This window comes from Seriola lalandi, unplaced genomic scaffold (assembly GCF_002814215.2).
Source record: "Seriola lalandi dorsalis isolate HSWRI2012SDOR001 ecotype SW California unplaced genomic scaffold, Sedor1 jcf7180002054497, whole genome shotgun sequence".
NCBI classification, from domain to species: domain Eukaryota; kingdom Metazoa; phylum Chordata; class Actinopteri; order Carangiformes; family Carangidae; genus Seriola; species Seriola lalandi.
This window is the reverse complement of record NW_019525050.1, coordinates 500,253-522,753: the sequence shown is the minus strand read 5'-3', so window position 1 is coordinate 522,753 and position 22,501 is coordinate 500,253. Positions and strand designations below refer to the sequence as shown.

Genomic DNA, 22,501 nt, shown 5'->3' with positions numbered 1-22,501 from the left:
TGAAAAGAAGGCCCAGAAGCCTTAGGATCAGGAATAGTAGATTAGTATGAAGCTGAGTCATCTCAAAGAGTTTAGATCTTCATCACTCCACAGTCAGACAAACTGTATGTAAATAGAGATGATTTAATACTGTGGCTACTCTCCTTGGAAGTGGGCGTCCAGCTAAGATGACTCCTAAGACACAAAGCAGCTGCTCAGAGGTAAAAAAAAAAAAAGGCTTAAAGGAATCAATGGAGCCGGTTAAAATCTCTGTTGATGAGTCCATCAAACACAAATCATAAAGCATGGAGTCAAAGACAAGACACCACAGAGGAAGCTGCTGCTCCCTAAAAGCACCTCGACACTCCATGATCAGTTGTCAAGGAGCTGTATTTGTTCAAACTTTACATTATTATGAGAATTTTTTTTTTTTTTTTAGATAATTAATGATTAAATGGACTAGAATCTCAGAATCACTGCTCAGATTTTGGGGGCGGATGTTAACAGAACTGTCCTGTCACAGGTTTGATTCCTGCAGCAGTCAGAAAGCCCTTGTGTAAGAGACACTAAACCCTTTACCTGCTCTGAGTGTCAGCTGAAATTTTAATGCACATCTACAGCGAGGAGAGAGTTTGTGATGCATGAAATGTCTTTTATCCGGCCTCCCATGGCGATACTGTATGTTTTCTTAAAATAACCCTGACTAGGCATTTTAAAAGTTTGTCGAGCTTGTGATCACTTTTAAAGAAGCTTGTCAGGTCTTCAAGTTTCCTCCGGAGAGCTGCCAGACTCAGGAATAAAAAAGAAAATTTTAAAAACGCATTAACATAACACTGATCAAGACACGCTGTCTTTATTTTGCAGTGGGAATACAAATTCAAAACACAACCATCCATGGAGCATTCACACACAACTTGTTTTGTTTTTGTTTTTTTTAGTTAGTTTCTTTTTTCCAGTCTCAGTGTGCTTTTTGTACAAGCGCGTCCCGGAGGAGAAACAGCAAAAGCCTGTCACAATCAATGCAGTTAAAAGGCGACTTAAGAAAACATATATTTGAAAAAAAGAAAACTAAATTAAATTCTGTCACAGAATAAATTCCTGTCAGTTGCAGAAAGAAAGGCAAAGCAGTAACAACCAACAGTGACTCAGGAACATAAAAAAAGTGCGTGTAAATAAAAAGGTTTTTGCAACAGCTCAATAAGGAAGGTTTTTCTCCCTTCTGGTAAATTTCTTCCATCTTTCTGGACATTTTTTCTACAGTCATTTATCACCTCATCGACTAATTACTGGATCGAGCAGCCTGTTGCACCAGACATGTGTAAGTCTGAACGCAGCTTAGTTTGAATGTAGTGGATAAGTTGCTATAACTTGAAGTTAGTTAGTTACGACGTATTAAGATATAACTTAAAAGTAAAAATTGAACATTCACTTGTTTGTGATATTGACAAGAGTTAAAAGCTTGATAAAACTCTCACGGCTCCTCTAAGTCTCATTAATATAAATTGGCGACTTGGTTTCAACTGAACAAAGCAGTGAGTGTGAAACTGAAGAGTTAAAACGCTCAAACCTACATTTAGTTGGTGCAGCTGGCTGCTGATCTTTAAACTGGACCTGAATACTGAAGAGTGTTCACTGTCAGGTGTGGTCAGGTGTGGTCAGGTGTGGTCAGGTGTGGTCATGTGGGTGCTGTAAACAAAAATAAAGGATTTTGAGCTGGTGTAACTGTAAATATGGATTCTGTCGGACAGTTCTTTGCTTCCATCATCGCCACCTGATAATTATCATTGATGTCCAACTGATCTCACCTTATTGAAATAAACTTTGGTTCAATGAAAAGACAAGGACAAAACATTCTTCAATGACTACATTCAACCTAGGGCAGGAAAAAAATCAAACCTTAAACCTCTAAATCTGCAAGTTATTCAACCTGTTTGTTGTTCAGTGTAAATGCATCGTCCTGTAAAGGGCTGATAGAAGTCAGACAGCCGACTTTAAATACCCACAGGATCTGAATCTTTTAAACTCCTGACTAATGGACTCCAGTGCCACCAAGTTCAGAAACTCCTGACGACCCTGAGCTGCTTTTAGCGGTCCGCCTGTGTGTTGGGAAAACACAGGGCGTCTGTGGAGACGACTGAATACAGACAACAGGATTAGACTAGAGTATTTTAGCTGAGGGTAAAAGGTTTGAATACCGGTTCAGAAAGATTAAATCCAAACCGTCCATTCAGGTATTTTCTGATCCCCATTCATAGGAATTTTTGGGGTGACATGCTCATGTCTATAATAACATATAATAACTTATTAAGTGTCAGGAGGCTGACCTCTGTACAAGCCTTTTTTTCTTCTTTTTTGCACATTTTCACAATAATAAAAAGGACATAATAATTATATAGGGATGTTGTACATTTACCCATTGATCAGTCTGAAATCTATTGTCATTTCTAGTGTTAAATACCAACAATATCGGTGGTAAGGGAAAAGGATTTTAAACAATACTGTTATCGCTTCCACTTCTCATTCACTCAGACGTGACTTTGCGTTGTAATGGGATTCAACAAATCTCCATCGTTTATCAATATAATTACTTTTTTTCCAAAATACATTTCATGCCCCTTTTTGGAATAAGTAACATTGTTCTTAGAAAAAGTTTTTCTTTAAAAACTGGTCAGAGTAGATTTTCTATACCACAAAAATGGAGAAATGCAACAAAATGGATTTTTATAGAGCTGCAATGATTAGTTGTTATTTTGATAATCAATTAATTGTTTTCAGTCTTTTTTTCTTTTTTTCTTTTTTTTTAAGAAAATCTGACAAAATTCTCTGGTTTCAGCTTCTTAGATGAGAAACTTTCTGGTTCTTAGTTGTCACTGATCTATTTATTTGGGTTTGTCAGACAAAGACATTTGAAGACGTCATCTTGGGCTGGGAATGACTTTGTTGACCAAACAACGAATTGATTATCGATAAAATAATTGACAATAAAAGATAAATGTTCGTTGCAGAACTTACAACACTTATCAATTACAATTCCCCATGAATTCAGAAGTGAAATGTTTGTGTTTCGATCTAATTGCATCACTTTCCATATACAAAGAGCAAAGTTTCGGAGGAGCAGCGCTGACGTTTCTGAGGTGTTGCTTGCTTCATCTTTCTGGCAGAGGTTCTAACAAAAACCTTGACTTCAGCAAAACGGTGCTTTAACTCACTGCCATCCTCCCTTTTAAGTCTGTACTTATCAACCGCAGAGTATAAATTTGTATGGTTGCCAGAACGCCCACACATGGAGGCGCCACTAATACTGAATTTAAAAAAAACAAAACAAAAAAAACACAGAAGCTTCGAGACAGAAAAAGATCTAAGTAACATTTCTTTATACAGTGTAAAACTTTTGATAAATTATTCAAACGTATATTTAAAAAGGAAGCAATGTTCAGAAATGCAGTGAACTGCAAGGACTAAATGTACATTTTATATATATTATATATATTACTGCATACAAAAAGGAGCATGTGAACTTAAGGTGTGTCCGGGTTGGTTTGGTCTGAGAGAGCATAAGGTTCGCTGTGAGAAAGCATCTGTTGCAACAGCAGCCAGGCAGGCTGACCATGTTTGATGAACACTGTTTAATCGAATTTTCAACCACATGAGTCAGCTCCACGCCCAGGAGGCCGAGCTGCAGGCTTTGTGCCCGAAAAGAGCAGCTTTCTGCAGATAAAAAGGTTCTGTGGGAGTTCACCGGCCGTGGTTTTGTGAAAGACAGGACAACGTTTTAGGCAGCTGGGGATGAGCAACAAAGACCTAAAGATTCGCTTCAGCTTTGTTGCTTTAATCACATTTGAGTAACTTGTTGCCCGGAAACTATCGAGAAATTTAACCCCTTATTGTGCGGTCATACTGCGAGCAACCAGAGCAAACGTTCCTACGGAAGGAACAAGGACAAATCAGCTGACGAGCAATCTTCGTTTCCTGATCATTCGCTGTCAATCAGTTGATCAGATAGGTTTCCTCTATATCGCTGAGGTGTTTTAATTCATAAGCAAACAAATGTTTTGCTTGTTGGAAAAACAATCTCACCTCATAGTCCATTGAGTAGCTTTTCTGGACATTTCTATCATATCACATGATCCTCATTAGGAGACAAAGTTCACCTAATTATCATGGAAATGTAAAATGACCTTCAAATCTCATCTATGTTGGCCTTGATCCCCATCTTTAATCCTGCATTATCAGATCTTTCTTTTACCAGTTTATAATGTTGATGTGAGCGAACAGTCGGCACAGCAGACACACAACAACATTATCATTCATTTGCAGTTGTGTTTGTGTCGATCTGTTGAATCTAATCCCAGTAATTCCTGCTGTTTTAGCTCCGTGTTTGGTCTCCACCAGCTCCTGAGGGAAATATCTGGCTTTTTAGCTGCTAAACGCTGCACTATGTTCACCAGCTGCTCTCAAACTGTGTGTGTCTGGTGCTTGGTGCTGAGCAGGTTGTGTACAGTGGGTTTACCAGAGCTTTTTGGCTGAAATCAGCTGCCTTTTGCTGGTTAGAGCGGAGAGACCAAAGCAAAACATAGAAGTTGCAAGAAAACCAAAACAATAAGCTGAAAGATGTTAAAAAGCTCTGCAGAGCCGAGGCCATCAGAAGACGTCATTTGATGATATAATTGAAAGCTCCAAAACTAAAAGCTACTAAATGAGGTGTGATTGTTTGGTCAGCTGCTGGTTTCAGAGTCAGGAATTCTGCAGACATTAAAGTCTCAAAACCGATCTCTTCAGGAAGCCATATTTTGGGGTCAGCAGGAAGCTGGGAAGTAATTTAATCAGCTGTTGGTTGATTTTCAGTTACCGTTGCCTAATTGCTTTTAGAGTAACAGAGCTGCTCTAGTTGAGGCTGTTCGCAGTGTGAAAGCACAATGTGACTCATTTTATTGCCTGCTGCAAGGAGCGTCGTCAGTCGGTGTGTCACCACGATTTATTGATCACCATCTTGCTCATCAGGGAATAAATACTGATTTCAAAAAGCCTTAATTTCCGACAAGTAGTGCAAATTTTCTTCTGGCGATAATGGCCAAGGTGCTCTCCATAAACACATTCAGTGCTTCAGTTTCCTCATTCTTGTGCATCGATTCGTATTAAAAGCGAGCAGCTGCTTGCTCTTTATCCAGCCGCTGCACCACGAGGCTGCTTCTACACAAACCGGTTCAAAGGGAAGGGGGTGAAAATAAAGGCACAGAGATTTGGACTTCTCTTCCAGTCCTTTCCCTCCCTCCCACCGTCTCCAGCAGCGGCGGTGGCAGCAGCTCCGAGAAGTTTCTAGAAGGCTCTGTCGACTGCGATCACCGTCAACGCTCTCTACCGCACAGGGCCCGACTGTCGGCCCTGCGAGCTTCAGCCTTGATGTGTCAATTCAGTGGATATCACCGCCTCAACCTCCCTTTCCTCTTCCTCTCCCCAGGGACCTCTCACAGTCCTCCGTCAGGAGAAAGCAGTGGGTAGAAACAAAAAAAAACAAAAGCAGCAGCAACAGCAAAATTTCGCCTCCTCTCCTCCATCTCTGAATTCAAACCTGATCCATTTATAGACTACATACAAAGTCACAACAAACATCTGAAACATATTACAGACTAACAGCTACACAAGCAAATGGAAAAGTACTTTTATCTTTTAGACATCCTGCTCACAGCTGGAAGGCTGCTTCGCAAGATTACAGCTCGACACAGATTTGGGCTCCTAACTTAATCGATGCTTCTGTGCAGAGGCTCGACTTCATTCGTTTGTCGTTTTGACCGTTTGCCCACGACAGCTGTGGTCTGCAGGATTTTGGGGAGTTTGCCACAGCCGTGTGGATTGGAGCGCTACCAGAGACACGGACCAAATGCTGAGGGGATAAACAGGGTCACGCAGGAGTGGAGGATGACCTTACATCAATAATGCAGACTCCCACTGTCCTCCCTCTGTTTAAACACAGATTGCCTGGCTTCAGTACCAGCTGATGTTTGTTTCTGATGTTTCACCTCAGATATTGCTTCCAAAAAATCTTTCGCAATTGTATAAAAGCACATTTCATTGCAGATTCAATGAATTCTCCATTTGACATTTGTTTGCAGCATCTGCTTTGCCGAATAGAATCCGATCAAATTTGATTTCTACACAAACTGCAGCAAAATAAAGGAAAATGCTCCAGTTATGTGACATTTCATTTTTTTCATACTTTTTGACATTTCGGCATCTAAAACCAGAGACAGATCCAACAGGTATCACAATCTGGACCCAGCCCTGCTCCTCACGGTATCAGTGGACTCTCTCTAATTAGGTCACTGTATTTAAAACATGCATTGGCTGTCTCCATTAGCAACGAACACTCCAATTAATCAGGCCAGACGGGGAAGCCACCGCGAAACAATCACCACACTCGAGTAATTTATCGATATCAAGCTCAGTCTGAAGGATACGACCACTGTTAACAGGCATTATTTAGTGCTTTGGCAGCAGGCTTCAACAACCACACACATCAAATACGACAGCAACGACGACAACTCTCACACACACACACTCACGCACGCGCGCACACACTCACGCACGCGCACACACACATATATATTGGAGATTTTAAAAAGAAAATCTTCAAAAAGCACAAAAAAAAATTGTTTTTCAAAGTGTGTTTCACAAAAGGAGTTCTGTGTTGTTGACTTCTCAGCGGGGTCAGCCACGACTACCACAAAGAGACCAAAGAAAAGCGCTGCTGCAGTGCATTCTGGGGATTTGAGTCAATATTTACAGCCCGTGGAATGATAACGTACCGTTTTTTTTATTTATTTACACACATTATCAGCTCCTCTCCTTCCTGCAGCGACGTCCCAGCCCACGTCTCCCACACTGTGTTTTTTATTGAATCAATACTCCCACTCGTCTGTCTTCATGTCCAGGTAGTTGAGAATGTTCTGGGCGAACTTCACCGCCTGCTTCCGCGCCACCTTGGTCGTCTCGTCGCCCAGCGGGTCCACGGCGTCCAGCGCCAACAGCTGCTTGGTCAGTAGCTCCTCCAGCATCATGTAGCTCTTGTCGACCCGCTTGCCGTCAAAGCCCAGCACCTGGGCCTGGAGGTCCGAGAGGCTCCCTAGGACCAGCCACACGGCCCGGTGTGACGGGTGCTCGTTGGGGCCTGGCTGGCGGCGTGCAAGGGCCTCACGGAGGTCCAGGAAGGTGATCACAGCTTGGACCTCCACCACGGCGCGGCGGCGAGCCTCTCTGATGCACGGGTTCTTGGCCGTGTCCACCTGGTCCAGGTGCGTGAGCATGCCTTGCAGCTCAGCTTTGGGTCTGAAGCCGAGGTCGCCCATGGCGCAGTGCCGCAGGATGCCCTCTCGCAGGTGCGACACGTGAGCTCGCACAGCCTCGATCTCACGTATGGAGTTGTTTTGTGCCAAATCATACCTGAAAAAACAGGAAGCATAAGTACTGTATTTCAAAATAAAAGGCAACCAAATAAGAATCATGTTTTGTTTGAAGAATTCGTTTCCAAGTGCTTCCAAAGGAATGAATATAAAACGTACAAAAAAAGTATAAAAATTTAAAAAGCATAGGATTATTACTTTACTTGATTACGCTAATACAGCTGATCCACTCTTTGTGCCTGTTGTGCTTGTCATTTATCAGCAAGCTAATATTAGCTAGCTATCCAAAGAAACACTGCTATCAAGTTGTGTACACAGCTGTTTTTTCCACAGCTGCTTTCCCTGTGATCGTTTTCTATCTCTTCTTTTGGCAGCCTGCTTTTATTTCATTTTGAAATTACTTGTTTACTGCACATGTTGCCTGAAGTCATCAACATCAGTGTAGTCACTGCTCTTTGAGATGAGCTGTTTTTGTCCAAACTACTGCAGACAAAAACTACATTTTAATTCAGAGGGCCCTGCCTCCACTATTCCCCTCACTTCTACTCTACAGCTCTGGTTCTAGTACCAAAGTATTAATATAGATATTTTACAGTATCAACACAAACCCTCAGTGTCCATTGTATCAGGTACACCTGTGCAATCTGATACAGTCTAACACATAATGCTCATAACGTTCAGCTTTTAGTGGCATAAATATATTCAAATAAAAATATTAGGAACACATCTGATTATAATGCAGTCTGATACAACATCATCACTATGACCTCAGTGCTAAACAATATAATTGAGGTAACACCTCTATGATAAATATATAAAAACAATAGAAAAGTGGACTTTATTGCAGAAAACTTGCATTAGCCTGCGCAGGTGTACCGAATAAACAAAGTGCACAAAATTCAACCTAAAACCAAACTGATTCACAAAGCAATCAACTGTGTTTGAAATGATCATTGAGTAACGTGATAAGATCCAATCATCACGGTCTGATTTTGCTAGAATTCAATATTGCTGAATTATCGCCCGGCCCAGGGAACTTGAATTAACACGTCCTGATGTCTCGGTGAGCGTCACTTCAGTGCAGTAAAAAGCTTTAAACGTCAGGCGGGAAAACGTCTTTCTGCAGTGTGGTGATTCAAAGCACCAGCTGTGCCAGGCTGAGGGGAGGCGAAGCTGCTCCAACCCACCTCCAGGGAATCACAATTAAGACAAGGAGACAAGTGTACCGCCAAAATAAAAGCATAAGTCTAGTAAAGTCAATATAAATGTGTGGTATGCCACATTTTAGAGAAAAAAACTCAATATTTTTACTCTGGCTGATCTGACAGTTGCAAACAAATACATTTTAAAATTGAGATGTCAAAATTGTGTGTAAAAGCATCCACACATTTTCTTTTTCAGTGAGATTTGTTATTTTAGTGCATATGTCTTTTTCTCCTGTAATAGAAAACCAGAATTGGGGGACAAAGTGGTTTTTGAAACAGAGCTGAAGTCTGTGCCGTTTTACATAATGGAGCACTTGGTAGGCGTATTGGTCCTGAAAAAATTGGTATCAGTGATTCTCTGTTGATGTGAGTCTAATTCACTCCTGACAGTGCACAATGATTCAAATCAAAATTTAACAACACATCCCAGTCCCTCCTACAGTTCATTATCCACGCGGAAGTGAAGTACAACAACATCAGTAAATGTGCAGTGTAAGTACAGCACAGGCACACTCTGAAGTAAAGAGTTCAATACGGACTACAGCTGAAACAATTAGTCAGTTCGTCCATTTAGATAATCAATTAACCGTTTTTAAAGCAAGAGCACTGAAGCTTCAATGTGAATATTTACTGGTTTTCTCAGTGTTCTGTGATAATAAATTGAACATGTTTGGTTTTGAACTGCTGGTCTGACTAAGCAGACATGAAGACGTTATCTTGGAAATTATGACCGAGATTTTCTGCCATTTTATAAACTAAAATTAATGGATTAATGAAAAATATTCTGATAATAATCTTTCGTTGCAGCCGTAATCTGCATACTACATCCTTTATGCCTACCTGCGCGTGTCGTCTCCCTCCCCCTCCAGGTCCAGATGTTTCAGCAGCCCGTTTATCTCCTCCACAACCTGTTTCCTGTAATTTCTGATCGCTGCGTTCCCGGAAACATCCAGCGCGTCCAGCTCTACCTGCATCTCCGTCAGGATGCGTGACAGGTGGGCGCAGCTGTCCCTCCCGCTCAGGCCCATTAGCAGGGCCACCAGTTGACTGCGGGCCACGCTCACCTTCACCATCACCTGGTTGATGCAGTGCACGGCCTCATGGGTGTCTCCGGACAGCGGCAGGGAGAGGGTCTGTTGCTGCGTGCGCCCCTCGATCACGTCCTGTACTGCACACAAGCGTGTGAGCGCCCGGTAACGTGCTTTGCGCAGCGGCACCCTGCCTTCGGTCTTGACCTGGGTGAGCCTCAGCACGATCTCCTGCAGGGCGTCCACCAGCTCGTCGTTTATTTCCGCCACCCCGCCGGCACGTTGAGGCGCCACCACGCGTTCGTCCACCAGCTGCCGTGCCTCGTTGCTCAGCTGCTCAATGGCCACACGGGATGGATGAGTGGCGTTCTCCTCCAGGTACCGCAGGAGGCCCTCCACCTCCTGCGCTGCCCTCTTTCGTGCCCCCTGCAGCTCCGGTTTACCCTCCGTGTCTACCTGGTCCACCTCCAGCAGCAGCCGGGTCAGCTCTCTCTCCAGTCGCTTGTAGTCGCGGTCGTTCTGCAGGCCGCTGAAGGTGCAGACCTGAGGCCCCAGAGACGCCACCTCCTTCTGGACCTCATACAGCCGCATCATCGCAGGGTGCTGCGGATTGTACGGCTGATGCTGCTGCTCCATTGGATGGTGTTGCTGCTGCTGTGGACCGCCATGGTCCATCCTTTTCCCACCATCAAAGGGCTTCCCAAACAGGCTGAAAAAAGGCAGCATGAAAGAGTCAGGACAATGAGCAACAATACAGAGCAGGGAGAAACAAAGCCTCAGCAGAGCTAAATTTATTGTTTACTGTCCAGAAAGGCTGGATTACTTCAAAAGTTTCTTTTCATATTTTCGCAGCTAGCGCTGCTTGAAAAGGACCTCCAACTAATGTCTGGATCCGTGCCAGAGCAGCTGACAGAGAAGACAATCTCTGCAACCTCAGCCAAACATTTAAATCTCCAAAAGTCCAGAGGAATTTACAACAATGTGGCTGGATGTAAACGCCTCTAGCCCTGTTTCACATGCTACTTAACATGTAGATAATGTGGCATTTCTGTGTTGACGCCAACACGGTTTTCTCTCAGTGACATTCCTGGGTAAAGGACACAAGATATTACACTTATAACATATGACTTTTTGACATTACAACAAAAGCCGTTATGCTTCACTGGAGAAAAAAGAAAATCATTAAAATCATGGACGAAAAAAAAAAAAGCCCAGGATAAAGTGTTGAATCTCCAGTTTACAGGAAATTCTGTCATCCTCAACATGTCTCAAATCCAGCCTGAGGGCTACAGAGTCATTACACATGAAAATAATCCATTTTATGTGTGAGCAGTCCTGAAGCTCTACTACTGTGCAGTCACTTTCCAAATCGTTGCTGGTCTCCAGTAATGTTACCACATGTGGTGAGAAAAGAAAAAAAGCCTCTGAGAGCTGAACCTAGTGAGTACCATTTGTTGCAGGATCAATTTGCAGTCCGACTGATAGTGGACTTTTGAAGCTGATACCAATATTCATCTTTTTAGATAAACACATCTAAATGTAATGCAGTCCAGGACAGAACCACCATCACTATGAAAGTGCTAAAGTCCTTAAATATATAAGTGAATCAACATTTCTATGACAGTGTCGACAAAAACTCAACATTACATTTCATAACTCGACTTTATGGCAGAAGATTGTACTGGCCTGCATTAGACTGTACAGGTGTACCTAATAAAGACACTGGGTGTAAAGCATGTGCCAATACTGATGTATTGACCAATGTATCAGCTGATCAGTCGTTCTAGCAACTAACAGTTGATCAAAAACACAAAAAACCTGTTAGACCCATGGACCACGTCAGAAGGACAAAGACAGACCTTATATATTCGTTAAAATAAAAATTTCAGTGGGCTGATGTTAGTAGTTTCATAACTAATTTGTTTCATAATTGATTTGCCATTGCGTGGAAAAAAATTGCGATGGGAGGGTGCTGATGAGACGAGAGAGGCTGCTGGGATGTGAGCTCCAGTAGCCTGTCGTTGAACTGAAACCAAATCCACGCACAATAATTACACACAGAAAAAACAAAACAACACATGACAGCAGCCCACGAGTCATGACACATAAATACCCTGCACGTCTCCCAATCAATCATGTTGCAGGCATAACTGACAGCAGATAAACTGCAGGGCAGAGCTGCATGAATTATAAGTTTACTCAGGACATGAATGTGACAAGCATATTTTAATATTCTGATTCTGTTCTTTGCTTAAGCTGCACAGGACATATAAACCTTTTGACAACCCCGACCAGTTATTCTTTTCCTTCTTTCAGGAGGCTCAAGTCTTAAACCCCCCTCCCATGATTCGAACCCAGCCACTGATCTATTTAGCCGAGGCAGTATTTAGTGTCAATATGCAGAGTGCAATGACATTAGGATCCCAAATATGTTGCAGTTCAACAGTGAGAACTGTGTTGGACTGATAATGTCCCTAAAACCAGCAGACAGGTGTCTTTTTTTGACCTTGGCCTCTTTTGTTGAGTCTGCTCGTGTTTCTTAATCAACACGACTTCAGATCAATCAAATAAAGACCCATCTAAAGACAAGACAAGAACAAGTGTCCACATGATATATTCATATGAGATCCTCTGCTTACAACCGTGCGAGAAAATGAATGAGGTTAACCTACATTTCGTCTCGACAAGATGAACACCCACATGACAACCGTTCCGAGTATTGCTGTGCGATTCTCCCAGGCTTGTTGGCTGACATGATGCTGATAGCTCTCTAATCCTCATAAAAAAAGAAAAGAAAAAAAAAGATCCTGCCTGCCGCTCCAGCTTTAAATACCGAAGAGGAAAATAAATGTGGCTGACCAACACCCAAAAATGTGGAGCGCTTCAGTACGTCTCCTCAGCCGTGCAGCAAGATTCAGTCAAACGGCCCCATGAGGTGTGTCACAGGTGCCTCGAGCAGTGAGATGTATTCCCAGTTCAACACGACTTTGAAAATGTCATCAGCAACACGCTGCTTCCTAATCAGATTAATAACAGAGTTCTTGTCAGAGCCGAAAACAATTAAACGATTAAATTATGCTTTGAGCCAAAACCTTTGCTAATTCCAGCTTCTCCCATGTGAGAATTTACTGCTTCTCTCTGTTTTACATCATTTTAAAGTTCAGTTTTTGTGCTTTGGATTGTTGGTCAGATAAAAAAAAAAAAGACATTTTAAAGTGTCATTGTGAGTTCTGGGAACTTGTGATTTTCCTGACATTTTATAGACCAAATAATAAACCGATTAATTGAGAAAATAATCGTAAGATTACTCCACAATGGAAATAATGAGTAGTTGCCCCAATTTTCATGAGATGCCAGTACATAGAGGTGGAGGCAGCTCTGCCTCTGGTGATGTACACTCCTCTGGGTTCATTATGCTCATTAAGACACAGTATACACACCACTGTTTAAAGAGGAGGGACAGTAATTTCATCTATTTTTGAAGTCATTTTGTGTCTTTTTGCGTCTCTTTGTAGCTGTTTTGCATCTGTTCTTATTTTGTGTGTCTTTAGTAGTTGATTTTGTGACTCTTTTTTAAATAATTTTACATCTCTTTGTAATCATTTTGTGTCTTTAGTAGTGGCCCTTTGTCTCTTTGTAGTCATTTTAAACTTTTCTGTGGTCATTTTGTGTCCCTTTGTAGTTCTTTACTGTTTCTTTATGGTTGTTTTTCTCTTTGTAGTCATTTTGTCTTTTTCTAGTCAATTGCATCTCCTCCTAGCTGTTTTGCATCTTGTTGTAGTTGTGTTTTGTCCCTTTGTAGTTGTGTTTCTGTTTTGTTGTTTTGCGTCTCTCGCAGCAACATTCTGCAGCTGACTAAATCTGAGTTGCTGCTGCTGTTTTAAAAAATGCACCTGAACCTCAATATTTGCTTCTCCCTGGAGATGTGGCGAGTCTGTCTGACTCCTGTCAAAAGCTTTCTGTCACAAGAGATCCACACTGACACAGACGAAATACTACAGCACATCATGCAAAATATTATCAGATGCAGGCCTGAGATGCAGGTTGTACCGTATATTCTAGAGGCAAAGCTATGCTGCTGTTGTGATTTGACTGTGACTGTATGAAATTCCACTGTAGCCTCAGTAGACTGTGCAGCTGTTTGAAGGAAAAAATTAACATTTTTCAATTACTGGATTGATTTGGTTGGCAGATACTCGATTTTAAGAGACTCTGATCAGGATCAGGACACCGCTATTTATAACTGAGATCTCTCACTGTGTTCTTTATTAATGTTAATAACAGTCACTTCAGACAGAGGCTCTGGCATAGGGACCCCCTGACCCCTGAGCGTGGCCACATCAGTATTCCATCCATGATAAAATGTAAAAAAAAATCTAGTCCCCTTAAATGAAGAGCAACCTCCAGCACTGAAAAAGATCATGAATTAAAAACTCAGATGAACGAAAAGGAAAGAGTATGAAAACTGTCACTGAGGGAATTCTTTCCACCGTTTACAGAGACACCCAGCCACCATCAAAGTGAACTTTCTATATCAGGGTGAACGGTGAGACACAGGATTACGTTAAGGAACGGATTTGAGTTTTTGCAAGAGAACATGGCTCAGGGGGAGAGGTTGCATCATGAGACAGGCTGTCATTATCAGCAGAGCTGCCTGTGAGCATAATGTGATTGTTGCATATGAATGCTGTGGCCCACAATATGTGTACTTATCCACAGCATCAATAACACTTATTAGAATAGAAAGGATTATGTATCAGAATTCCCTATAAAGTACTTTTACGTAAGAGGGCGAGGGGCTGGGCATTTCCAGAATAGTGGATGAATGCATGCCGGCCCACAGATGACAAATCTGAGTATTTATTAGGATAATCTGAGTAAAATCCACTCCAGCCTGGCAAACACTTCAACCCTTGGTTTGATCCAAGGGTTGGCGCCAGGATAGGAAAGAATAGGTTTGCAAGTAGGAATCAGTCTTCCCTCCCATGAGTCACACAGCATGATGGCTAACTGAGCTGGAGGTAACATGCATCTGATCGTGCACCCTGTGCTTAAATCTTCCCCCAAAACCGTTCAGGCACCTTCCCCAGCTCCAGGCTGCCTGCACCGGTCCTGCACGGCTTTGCGCATTATGTCACCACCGAAAATCCCCGTTTGGCCAGCCGGTTCGCCAAGGTATCTACCTCCATAAGAATATGCAGCATCACCACAGCAAATCACCTCACCTCCAGATCTCACTAAACACCCCTAAAGCATCTCCAGGAGCTGTCAGCTGCATCCTCACATCCACATCCACACACACACAAACACACATCCCTCATCCACACACACATCCTACGGCATCGTTCAGCTTTCTCTCACCTTTTCAAAACTCCGAACACATTCGCGCACATTTTTACGGATGTCTGTTTCCATCAGCCACAGCAGGGCGGTTCGTGGAGGACGGTGGCATCCACAGATGGATAATCCCAAAATTCAGGGGGGGCAGCTCGATGGAGGTGGCGATGCTGCTCCGGTCAGCTTCAACACCAACCGCCCGACTGACTGACTACTGACTGACTGCGGTCGGGCTGGTGTCGCCCCTCCCACAGACGATCCGAGGGGGCTTCCTCCGCAAAGTCTTCGTTTTAAAACAACTTAGTTTATAAATTTAAACAATACTGAACCTTACAGACGATTTAAGTGGACGTTTTGGATCCGGCAAAGCAGTAACAGGACTCAGCTTTCCACGTACACTGCTCTGTGAATGCCATTGTCTCTATTTAAGCTAGGCTACCGTTGATCACCTGACTCTGCCCCACCTTGGCCAAATAACTTCAGTTTTCTGGGTCTTAATAAATCAACACCACTCCGTCGCTTTTATAATTTCGTCCTTACCTGCAAAGCCAGCGTACAGCCATCTGAACTGTTGCGGAAAAGTGCGCACCTCCTCTGATTAAAGCTAAACATTAGCCTACCTAGCTACCTCCACTAGTTACTTTCCTGCTCACGAGTATGAACTAACACGGAGTTTCTCTTTGCTTAATAAATGCGAATTAACGCCATTTGTTGGCGTTTTCTTGAATCGAAAAATAAGAGATGTGAATATAATTTAGCTGACTTGGAAATACATTCATATAGACGTAGGAAAAAGTATATGAACGTGTTCACTTGCAGGCGATCGACTTAACTGTTTTCAACAAACCGTAAGTTTTGGTTGTCCAACATTGAGTGTGCTCCATTTGTTTATACCGACGTACCGTTTGTCACGTAGCGGCAAGGGCGGGAAAGCTAATGAGAGCGCAGTAGTACTAAGTACACTATCAAGCTAGTTATAGCCCACCCACTGGAGTATTTCATGTTTTTCTACAGTTCGAAAATAGGGAAATATTAAATAAAATAGTGTACAATATGAGTAATAATACTTGTGTTTGTATTACTATAAAAATGTTTGAAATTCGCTTTACATAAAAAATGCCTTGTATTTACATATATATAATATTGTAGCCTACATTATGCAGTTTCACAGTATAATATATTAACATAGTATAGCATGGAATATAAAATATAAGGTAAAAAAGTAGTAGTAGTTTAGTATGTACATATTACAATGATAAGTGTTACTTTTAAATAAATAAAATATGATGCACTGGTCAATTCTGCTTAATAAGTAATGAGTTTTTGATTTAATTCATGAAGAATTACTTTCTTTAAAAAGTGACAGGTAAAAATACCTTTGCATACCTTTATTTGTAAAATATTTATATGTCATATGCGTATAATGTAAACGCGTGTATAATACAGGACTTTAACTTGTAGGAGAGTATTTTTAAATTATGTATTTTTTAGTTGGGTAAAATTTATATAATTGCTAAATAGAATAGGAATTTCCCCGCCCGCTCGACTAATTCCGGGGCGGTAGTGGTGAGATTTCCGAGCGCACCTATTTTCCGCTGCTGGGTTCACGTGACAGGATGGCTGGTTAGACACAGAAGGACATGAACTCTCTGCGCTGAAGTGTGGACGGACAGTAACAGCAGGGTGCTCGGTTCTGTATGGGTCAATAAATGTATGTAAGACTCGGTTTAGTTTCGGTTAATTAAAATGACGTCACGAACAACAGCAGCGGCGGTGGCCTGTTTAACGTGGAGGAGGTTCGGTCCCGTCGCCCTCCACGCTCCTCTGCGCCCACACAGCTTATCAGCAGCGAGCAGTCGGCTCTGCAGCTCCAAACAGGCAACCCAGCAGGACAAAACACCAAAGGTTCGTGCACTAAATCACATTCAGTTATAACAAACACACAGTCATAAATATTACACCGCTGCAGGAGATTCCCAAGCTGTGATGTGTCCACCCACGGCTGCACAGACAGCTTTTGTGTGTGTGTGTGTGTGTGTGTGTGTTGCCATGTTGTTTTTCTCGGTCTGGTTTCCGTTTTTTTTTCCATTTTTTATGCAGAATATATATGAATATATGCAGATCTAGATGAGTAATAACACAATCTAAAAATCATCCATTATTAAAGTTACAGAAAGTTTTCAGTTCAGTGCTTAATAAATGTCTTTTTTCAAAATAAAACTGCATAATTTAAAGCCAATTTTTATTGTGACCAGCCCAAGTCACACCTGTGCAGTAATCATGCTGTGTCTTCAGCGTGTTGATATGCCACACCTGTCAGGTGGATGGATGATCGTGCTCACTAACAAGGATTTAAACACATTTGTGAACCGTACATGTACTTGTTCATGTACTAACTAGTAACTATAGTTGAAAAATAAATGTATTGGAGTATAACAAAGTGTAGTTTTTGCTTCTGATGTGTAGTGAAGTAAAAAATAAAGTAGCATAAACTGGAAAAATCCCAGTAAAGTATAAGTAACTGTGAATGAACCAGTGAACTAACACTTGTATCTACCTCGTTTCTGGTCTCTGAGTCCTGGAACGCGTTCGCCTCCTCGCTGCCCTTCTCATCGTGCAGTCTGGTTAGAAATGATAAGCAGTCTCCTTTAGGTCAGCTGCTGTTTAAACCCATGTGACCTTGGTCTGTGTTTGTGTGTGGGAGCTTCCACTGTTTACTCACCTACACACAGGGCGGCTCTCTCTTAAACATGACTCTAACTTGTATTTGTATTTAAAGGGGTTTTGTGGAGTAGAAGAAAACAACTTGATGAAATGTCAAATGAAGGTTTGCTAAGTTATGAATGTAGGAGACTGTCCTACTTTATAGTCACATTGTATTGTAGTGGTGTATAGACACCCATTGGGCAGTTTATTAGGAACACCTGGATTGAACTAATAGTAATTGAAATTGTTTTAGAGAGATGTTGATTAAACTGTGTGATGATCAGTGGTAGAAAGTAACTAAATACATTTACTACAGTATTTTAATTACACTTGTGCTTTACTTATTTCCATTTTCCATGACTTTAAACTTCTACTTCACAACATTTCAGAGGGAAATTTTCAGCTTTTTACTGCACTGCACATTTATTTAACAGCTATAGACACTTAGATTGACACGTTAAATACTGCGCACGCTTTTCTTAAAACATCTACTTCCTGCTACAGACGAGATTGAACTCTTCTTCAGGATGGATCCCGTCAACAAAACGGTGTTGCAGCAAAAAGCTGAAGTTAGTGATAATATCTCATCTTAAGTGTCTCACAGTATTTTGTTTTTGTTCTTTTTCACATGTAGAGATCCGCCTTCAGGCCAGCAGCCGACTCCACACACGACTGGATCGGTCCTCCGAACCCCCTGTCCAACCTGCGGCCCATCGTTTACCACGTCCCCGAGAACGAGTCGGAGCTGGAGAAGCGGCTGAGACACCTCAGGCAGGAGACGGAGGACTGGAACCATGACTTCTGGACCAAACAGAACATCACCTTCAGCAAGGTTAACATGTTTTTGTTTATTCAGTGGGGAAATTAAGCTCAAGTGCATTTCACTGTGCTATTAACTACCTTTTTTTTATCCTACGCTGTAACTCGGGGAGGTCAGAGGTCAAGGATGCTAAGGCAGGATGAATACAAAGTCATTTTAATTCCTCTGCTGCACAGAGATGATGAGGGGCTATTTTCAATAAACTCTTTGCTAACATTGTGAACCAGTTCAGTTTTGTCTTTTACACAAAGAATAATAAAAGATGTTGCAAAAATCAAGAAAGTTACGATTTTATCTTAATAATTAAATGATTTGCACCTTTAGAGTTTCCTTAGTCTTCATAAGACTTCATAAGAAAAAAAGAATATATATGTACACATTCTTATACATACTTGCAGCACAAAAAATATTTTAACAGTGTAATAATCTCATGATGCAACTAAAGATACTAAACAATAGGTCAAAAAAAGTTTCTATGTGCTGTGAGGGAATTTTCTCTTGTCCACCTAATGAATGACTGACTCAGGGTGAAAGGTCAGTGTAGGTCGCTGTGCCACAGCTACTGCATTAAACCTTGAGACGCTCAGGCGGCTCCTCCAGACGCAGCTGTGGTTTGCTGCTGATACTGCTGGTGCCACGATGGATAACAGAAGACCTTGGATGGTCAGTAACAAGTGGCTGGGTGTTCTAAGAATCAGCACTTTGGCGTATATAGTCATGTTTCCATGTTTATACTATACTCACACATCCCCCTTCTTCCTCTTATTTTAGACATTTGAGCAATTATGGAGTGTAAGGTATCTATAGTAATCTCTCTAAGCGTGTAAAGACGATCCTCAGGGGTGCCATCATGCACAGGAGACTGTATTGATGATTCCTCTTTTCTCCTTGGCCAAGCTTCAATAAACATCCTCAGCATAAGTCATCCTGGACGCCAGCGCTCTCTCTTCACCACCAGTGTAATTATTCCTTAACATGTGCACACACAGTTACTGAGAAATCTAATGTCAACCAGATTTACTGGAGCGAAGCCCCTGACTCAGCAGATATCCACCCTGCTGATGTTTCTGAGACCCTGCCTGCTCCAGAGCTGCTGCCCTGCAGCTCAACTTTGACCTCTGACCTCCCAACCTCCCACTGGGGGCTGATCACTATCCCAGTGTCGTCATTATTATTTATCAAGTCAGTAATGACAGTGGGTGTTGGTGTCCTCTGTACGCTGAGCTCTCATGGAGGAAAGTTCTCGTTCCCCAGCAGAGGGCAGCATCGCACAACGACACTTTGTGTCTCCACAAACTCTTAAATCACAATACTGATAAAATACTTTCATTAAAATCCTTCATTGATTCTGTTTCTAATGCAAAGAATTATATTCAAAACGTAATGATGATGAATGATGAAGAGATTTTTATTTCATGGAAATGTTTTACAATTCAAAGGTTTCCAGAAAATGGATGTTATAGGATCAGGATTAATATACACTTTCTCATGTTTTCTATCAAAGGGGTTCAGTCTGCACTGTTTAAACACCAACATTAGTTTACATTTACATTTTTACTGTCAACAAAAAGATGGTTTTCTGTAAGTTGAGAGCGTCACTTCATCCATCTGATTCTCTTGTTTGAAACTGCTTAACTTGAGTCATTAACATTAATATAGTCTCATGTCTGAATAAGGTCAGAGCTGTGTGACGCATCCTTGTCTTGAGGAGTAAGTCAAAGGAGTATCAAACTGTCTTGCAGCAATATATAAAATATATGTATATGGACCATTGTGTTTACCGTTGGCTTTTTGTTTGTGTATGTAGTAAGATCTATAGAAAGAAACTGAAGATAACATATTCATGTTCCCTGCAGGAAAAAGATGATTACATCACCTCACACTTCAAGGCAAAAGGCTTGACTGTGCGTGATGAGCAAGGTGAGGACACACTGGCTTTCTACATATTTTCTGTTGAAGGTTGAAAAACTCGCCTCCATTCAGGTGTTGTGAAGAAAAGAGCATTAAAGTCTTGAATAGAATAAAACATATGCGTAATCTCCTCAAAGTCTGAGTCAGTTTTGACCTTGATAGAAATGATGGTCTGACTTAAAACCATTCAAAAGCACAGAAAGCAAAATGTGTTTTTACGTCACAGCTGTGGATTTAAAGGGAGACTTAATCTTGATGAGAGTATAATATTGTCTGCTGTGTCACCAACCCCCCACCCCCCCAGGACGCCGGCGGCCCTTGAGCAGTGAAGAAATGGCCGTCTTCTACAAAAGCTTCCTGGACAAAAACAGAACACGACATGCAAATTACAACAAGTGAGTTGTTGTTGCAGCCGAGTATCTCCCATGGTGCCGCCGGGTGGGTGGGTACATCTCCCACCACGGGAGCTGTGGGCTTTAACTGGCGCCATTATATACCATCCCACCTTGTGTATAGAGAGCAACAAACATTGCAGGCGTTGAAGAGCTTTCTGTGAATTAGCTTTGCAAAGAGGCGGATGTGTTTTTAGGTTAGAGAGAAGTTTTCTGCCCACACACACACATCACCTCTGCAACAGCTTTTAGTTTAGTTTTTATTCCTGCGCGTGGGTTTTAAACTCTAACTTTTGATTGCATGACTGCTTTTCCTCCTTTGCTTCCTCCAGGTATTATTGCTTCCTTGGCTCAGTCTGATTAAAATCTTCATAATGAGCCTCCAAAACAACAAACCTTTATTGCATGCAAATATTATTTCCTTTGATCAAAAGTCCAAAAACCTAAAAAAAGAAACAAATATTAAGTTTATAGTAATAAACGACAAAGAAAAGCAGCAAATCCTCTTTTTTGAGAAGTTGTTTGAAAGTTGTTCCACGACTTTTGCTTGAAAAATTAATGAGACGATTAATCAATCTAACGGCCGTGCTGGCAGCTCTGTGAGGCTGTATGGGACAAATTAAAATCTTGACCTGATAATATAATAATTAATAATAATTAATAATAATTAAAAGTTATCGTATCATCCAAGTTATTCAAATGTATCCTTAAGGGGAACACGGCTGTGTGTACAAAGTTTCACAGTAAACCCATCTCACTCAGAACCGCAGACGTCGACTTCTTGCAGCGGCTCCAGGGGAAACGTCAGTCACTATTTCATAATAATCTATCCAATAGATGTTGAGATATTTCAGTCGAGAACAAAAATGGTGGGTGGACTGACAAACCGACACCATCGTTACTAGGGAAAAATGTATAAGAATGATTCTATACTCAGTGGCCACTTTATTAGGTACACCTGTCAATCTAGTGCAATAAATTCAACCTTCACTTTATAAAGTTTTGTTGACATTTTTGGAAATGTGTAAATTTAATATTTATTACTGAGGTCAAAGTTATAGGTGGCATGTACTGGACTAGAGTGTACAGGTGTACCTCATAAAGAGTGTATGTTGCTGTCATAAATACGAATAATATTGTGTAGTAAAATTACAGTGTTGTATGCCTTGCATCTAAAAGAGGCCATAATACTGTACGACAAAATACTAAACCTGCTCCGAATTATTATTTATGTGATAACAACATGAGTTAACTGCCTTTAATCATTACTATTCTTTTTTTCTCTGCTCAGTTTTTACATCTAGACACTGATAATGAGATTAACTTATTTTGTAAAGCTGTAATTATTTCCTGAATGGAGCGACACACCTCATCTACTGCTGTGTTTCAGTGTTGGATAATCTGTTAACTCGTACTGTACAATTCAATTTAACTTGAATATACCTCTAATCCTCTTTTTTTCCCTCCTTTTTCGTATCCAGGGAATGGTACCGACGAAACTTCACCATCACCTTGCTCATGGCCCGAGTCGCCCTGAACAACATGTGGAGGACTGTTACACATAGCAGCAAGAAAAGCAGCACTCCTACCACCTGATGATAAATAAACTCTTCACCCACTCTGCTACCTCGTGTTTGTGTTTGTTTTTACTGCATTTTAATGTACTTCTGTTCTTCCCTTGTGTTTTAATTGCAAAGAATGATAAAACTACCACTTGTATCTGATT

At 41.5% G+C, this 22,501-nt stretch overlaps 2 protein-coding genes across 4 annotated transcripts; one reads left to right on the top strand and one right to left on the bottom strand.

Moving 5' to 3' along the window:
- Positions 1–801: 801 nt before the first annotated feature.
- bag5 (BCL2 associated athanogene 5) lies at positions 802–17,565 on the bottom strand. 3 transcript variants are annotated; one of them, XM_023413004.2, is made up of 3 exons: positions 17,504–17,565; positions 9,422–10,318; positions 802–7,416 (listed from the first exon to the last, which is right to left on the bottom strand). In XM_023413004.2, exons 1-3 carry the CDS (start codon positions 17,557–17,559, stop codon positions 6,876–6,878), a joined length of 1,494 nt encoding a protein of 497 aa, XP_023268772.1. In that variant the 5' UTR covers positions 17,560–17,565; the 3' UTR covers positions 802–6,875. The 3 variants fall into 3 exon arrangements, with proteins under 3 accessions (XP_023268772.1, XP_023268774.1, XP_023268773.1); XM_023413006.2 differs by lacking the exon at positions 17,504–17,565 and adding an exon at positions 15,487–15,748; XM_023413005.2 differs by lacking the exon at positions 17,504–17,565 and adding an exon at positions 14,971–15,455.
- Positions 16,537–22,499, top strand: coa8 (cytochrome c oxidase assembly factor 8). The gene is made up of 5 exons (XM_023413007.2): positions 16,537–16,851; positions 18,287–18,484; positions 20,329–20,392; positions 20,688–20,778; positions 22,257–22,499. The coding sequence occupies exons 1-5, from the start codon at positions 16,693–16,695 to the stop codon at positions 22,369–22,371; spliced, it is 627 nt and encodes a 208-aa protein (XP_023268775.1). The 5' UTR covers positions 16,537–16,692; the 3' UTR covers positions 22,372–22,499.
- The last annotated feature ends 2 nt before the right edge of the window (positions 22,500–22,501 follow it).

Coding starts and splice junctions, on each gene's coding strand:
- coa8 (XM_023413007.2), top strand. CDS start 16,693: ATGACGTCACGAACAACAGCAGCGGCGGTGGCCTGTTTAACGTGGAGG. Junction 16,852..18,286: donor AGCAGGACAAAACACCAAAG/GTTCGTGCACTA, acceptor TTTCACATGTAG/AGATCCGCCTTCAGGCCAGC. Junction 18,485..20,328: donor AGAACATCACCTTCAGCAAG/GTTAACATGTTT, acceptor TGTTCCCTGCAG/GAAAAAGATGATTACATCAC.
- bag5 (XM_023413004.2), bottom strand. CDS start 17,559: ATGAGAAGGGCAGCGAGGAGGCGAACGCGTTCCAGGACTCAGAGACCA. Junction 10,319..17,503: donor ACTCAGAGACCAGAAACGAG/GTAGATACAAGT, acceptor GCCTTTTTTCAG/CCTGTTTGGGAAGCCCTTTG. Junction 7,417..9,421: donor GAGGGAGACGACACGCGCAG/GTAGGCATAAAG, acceptor CTGTTTTTTCAG/GTATGATTTGGCACAAAACA.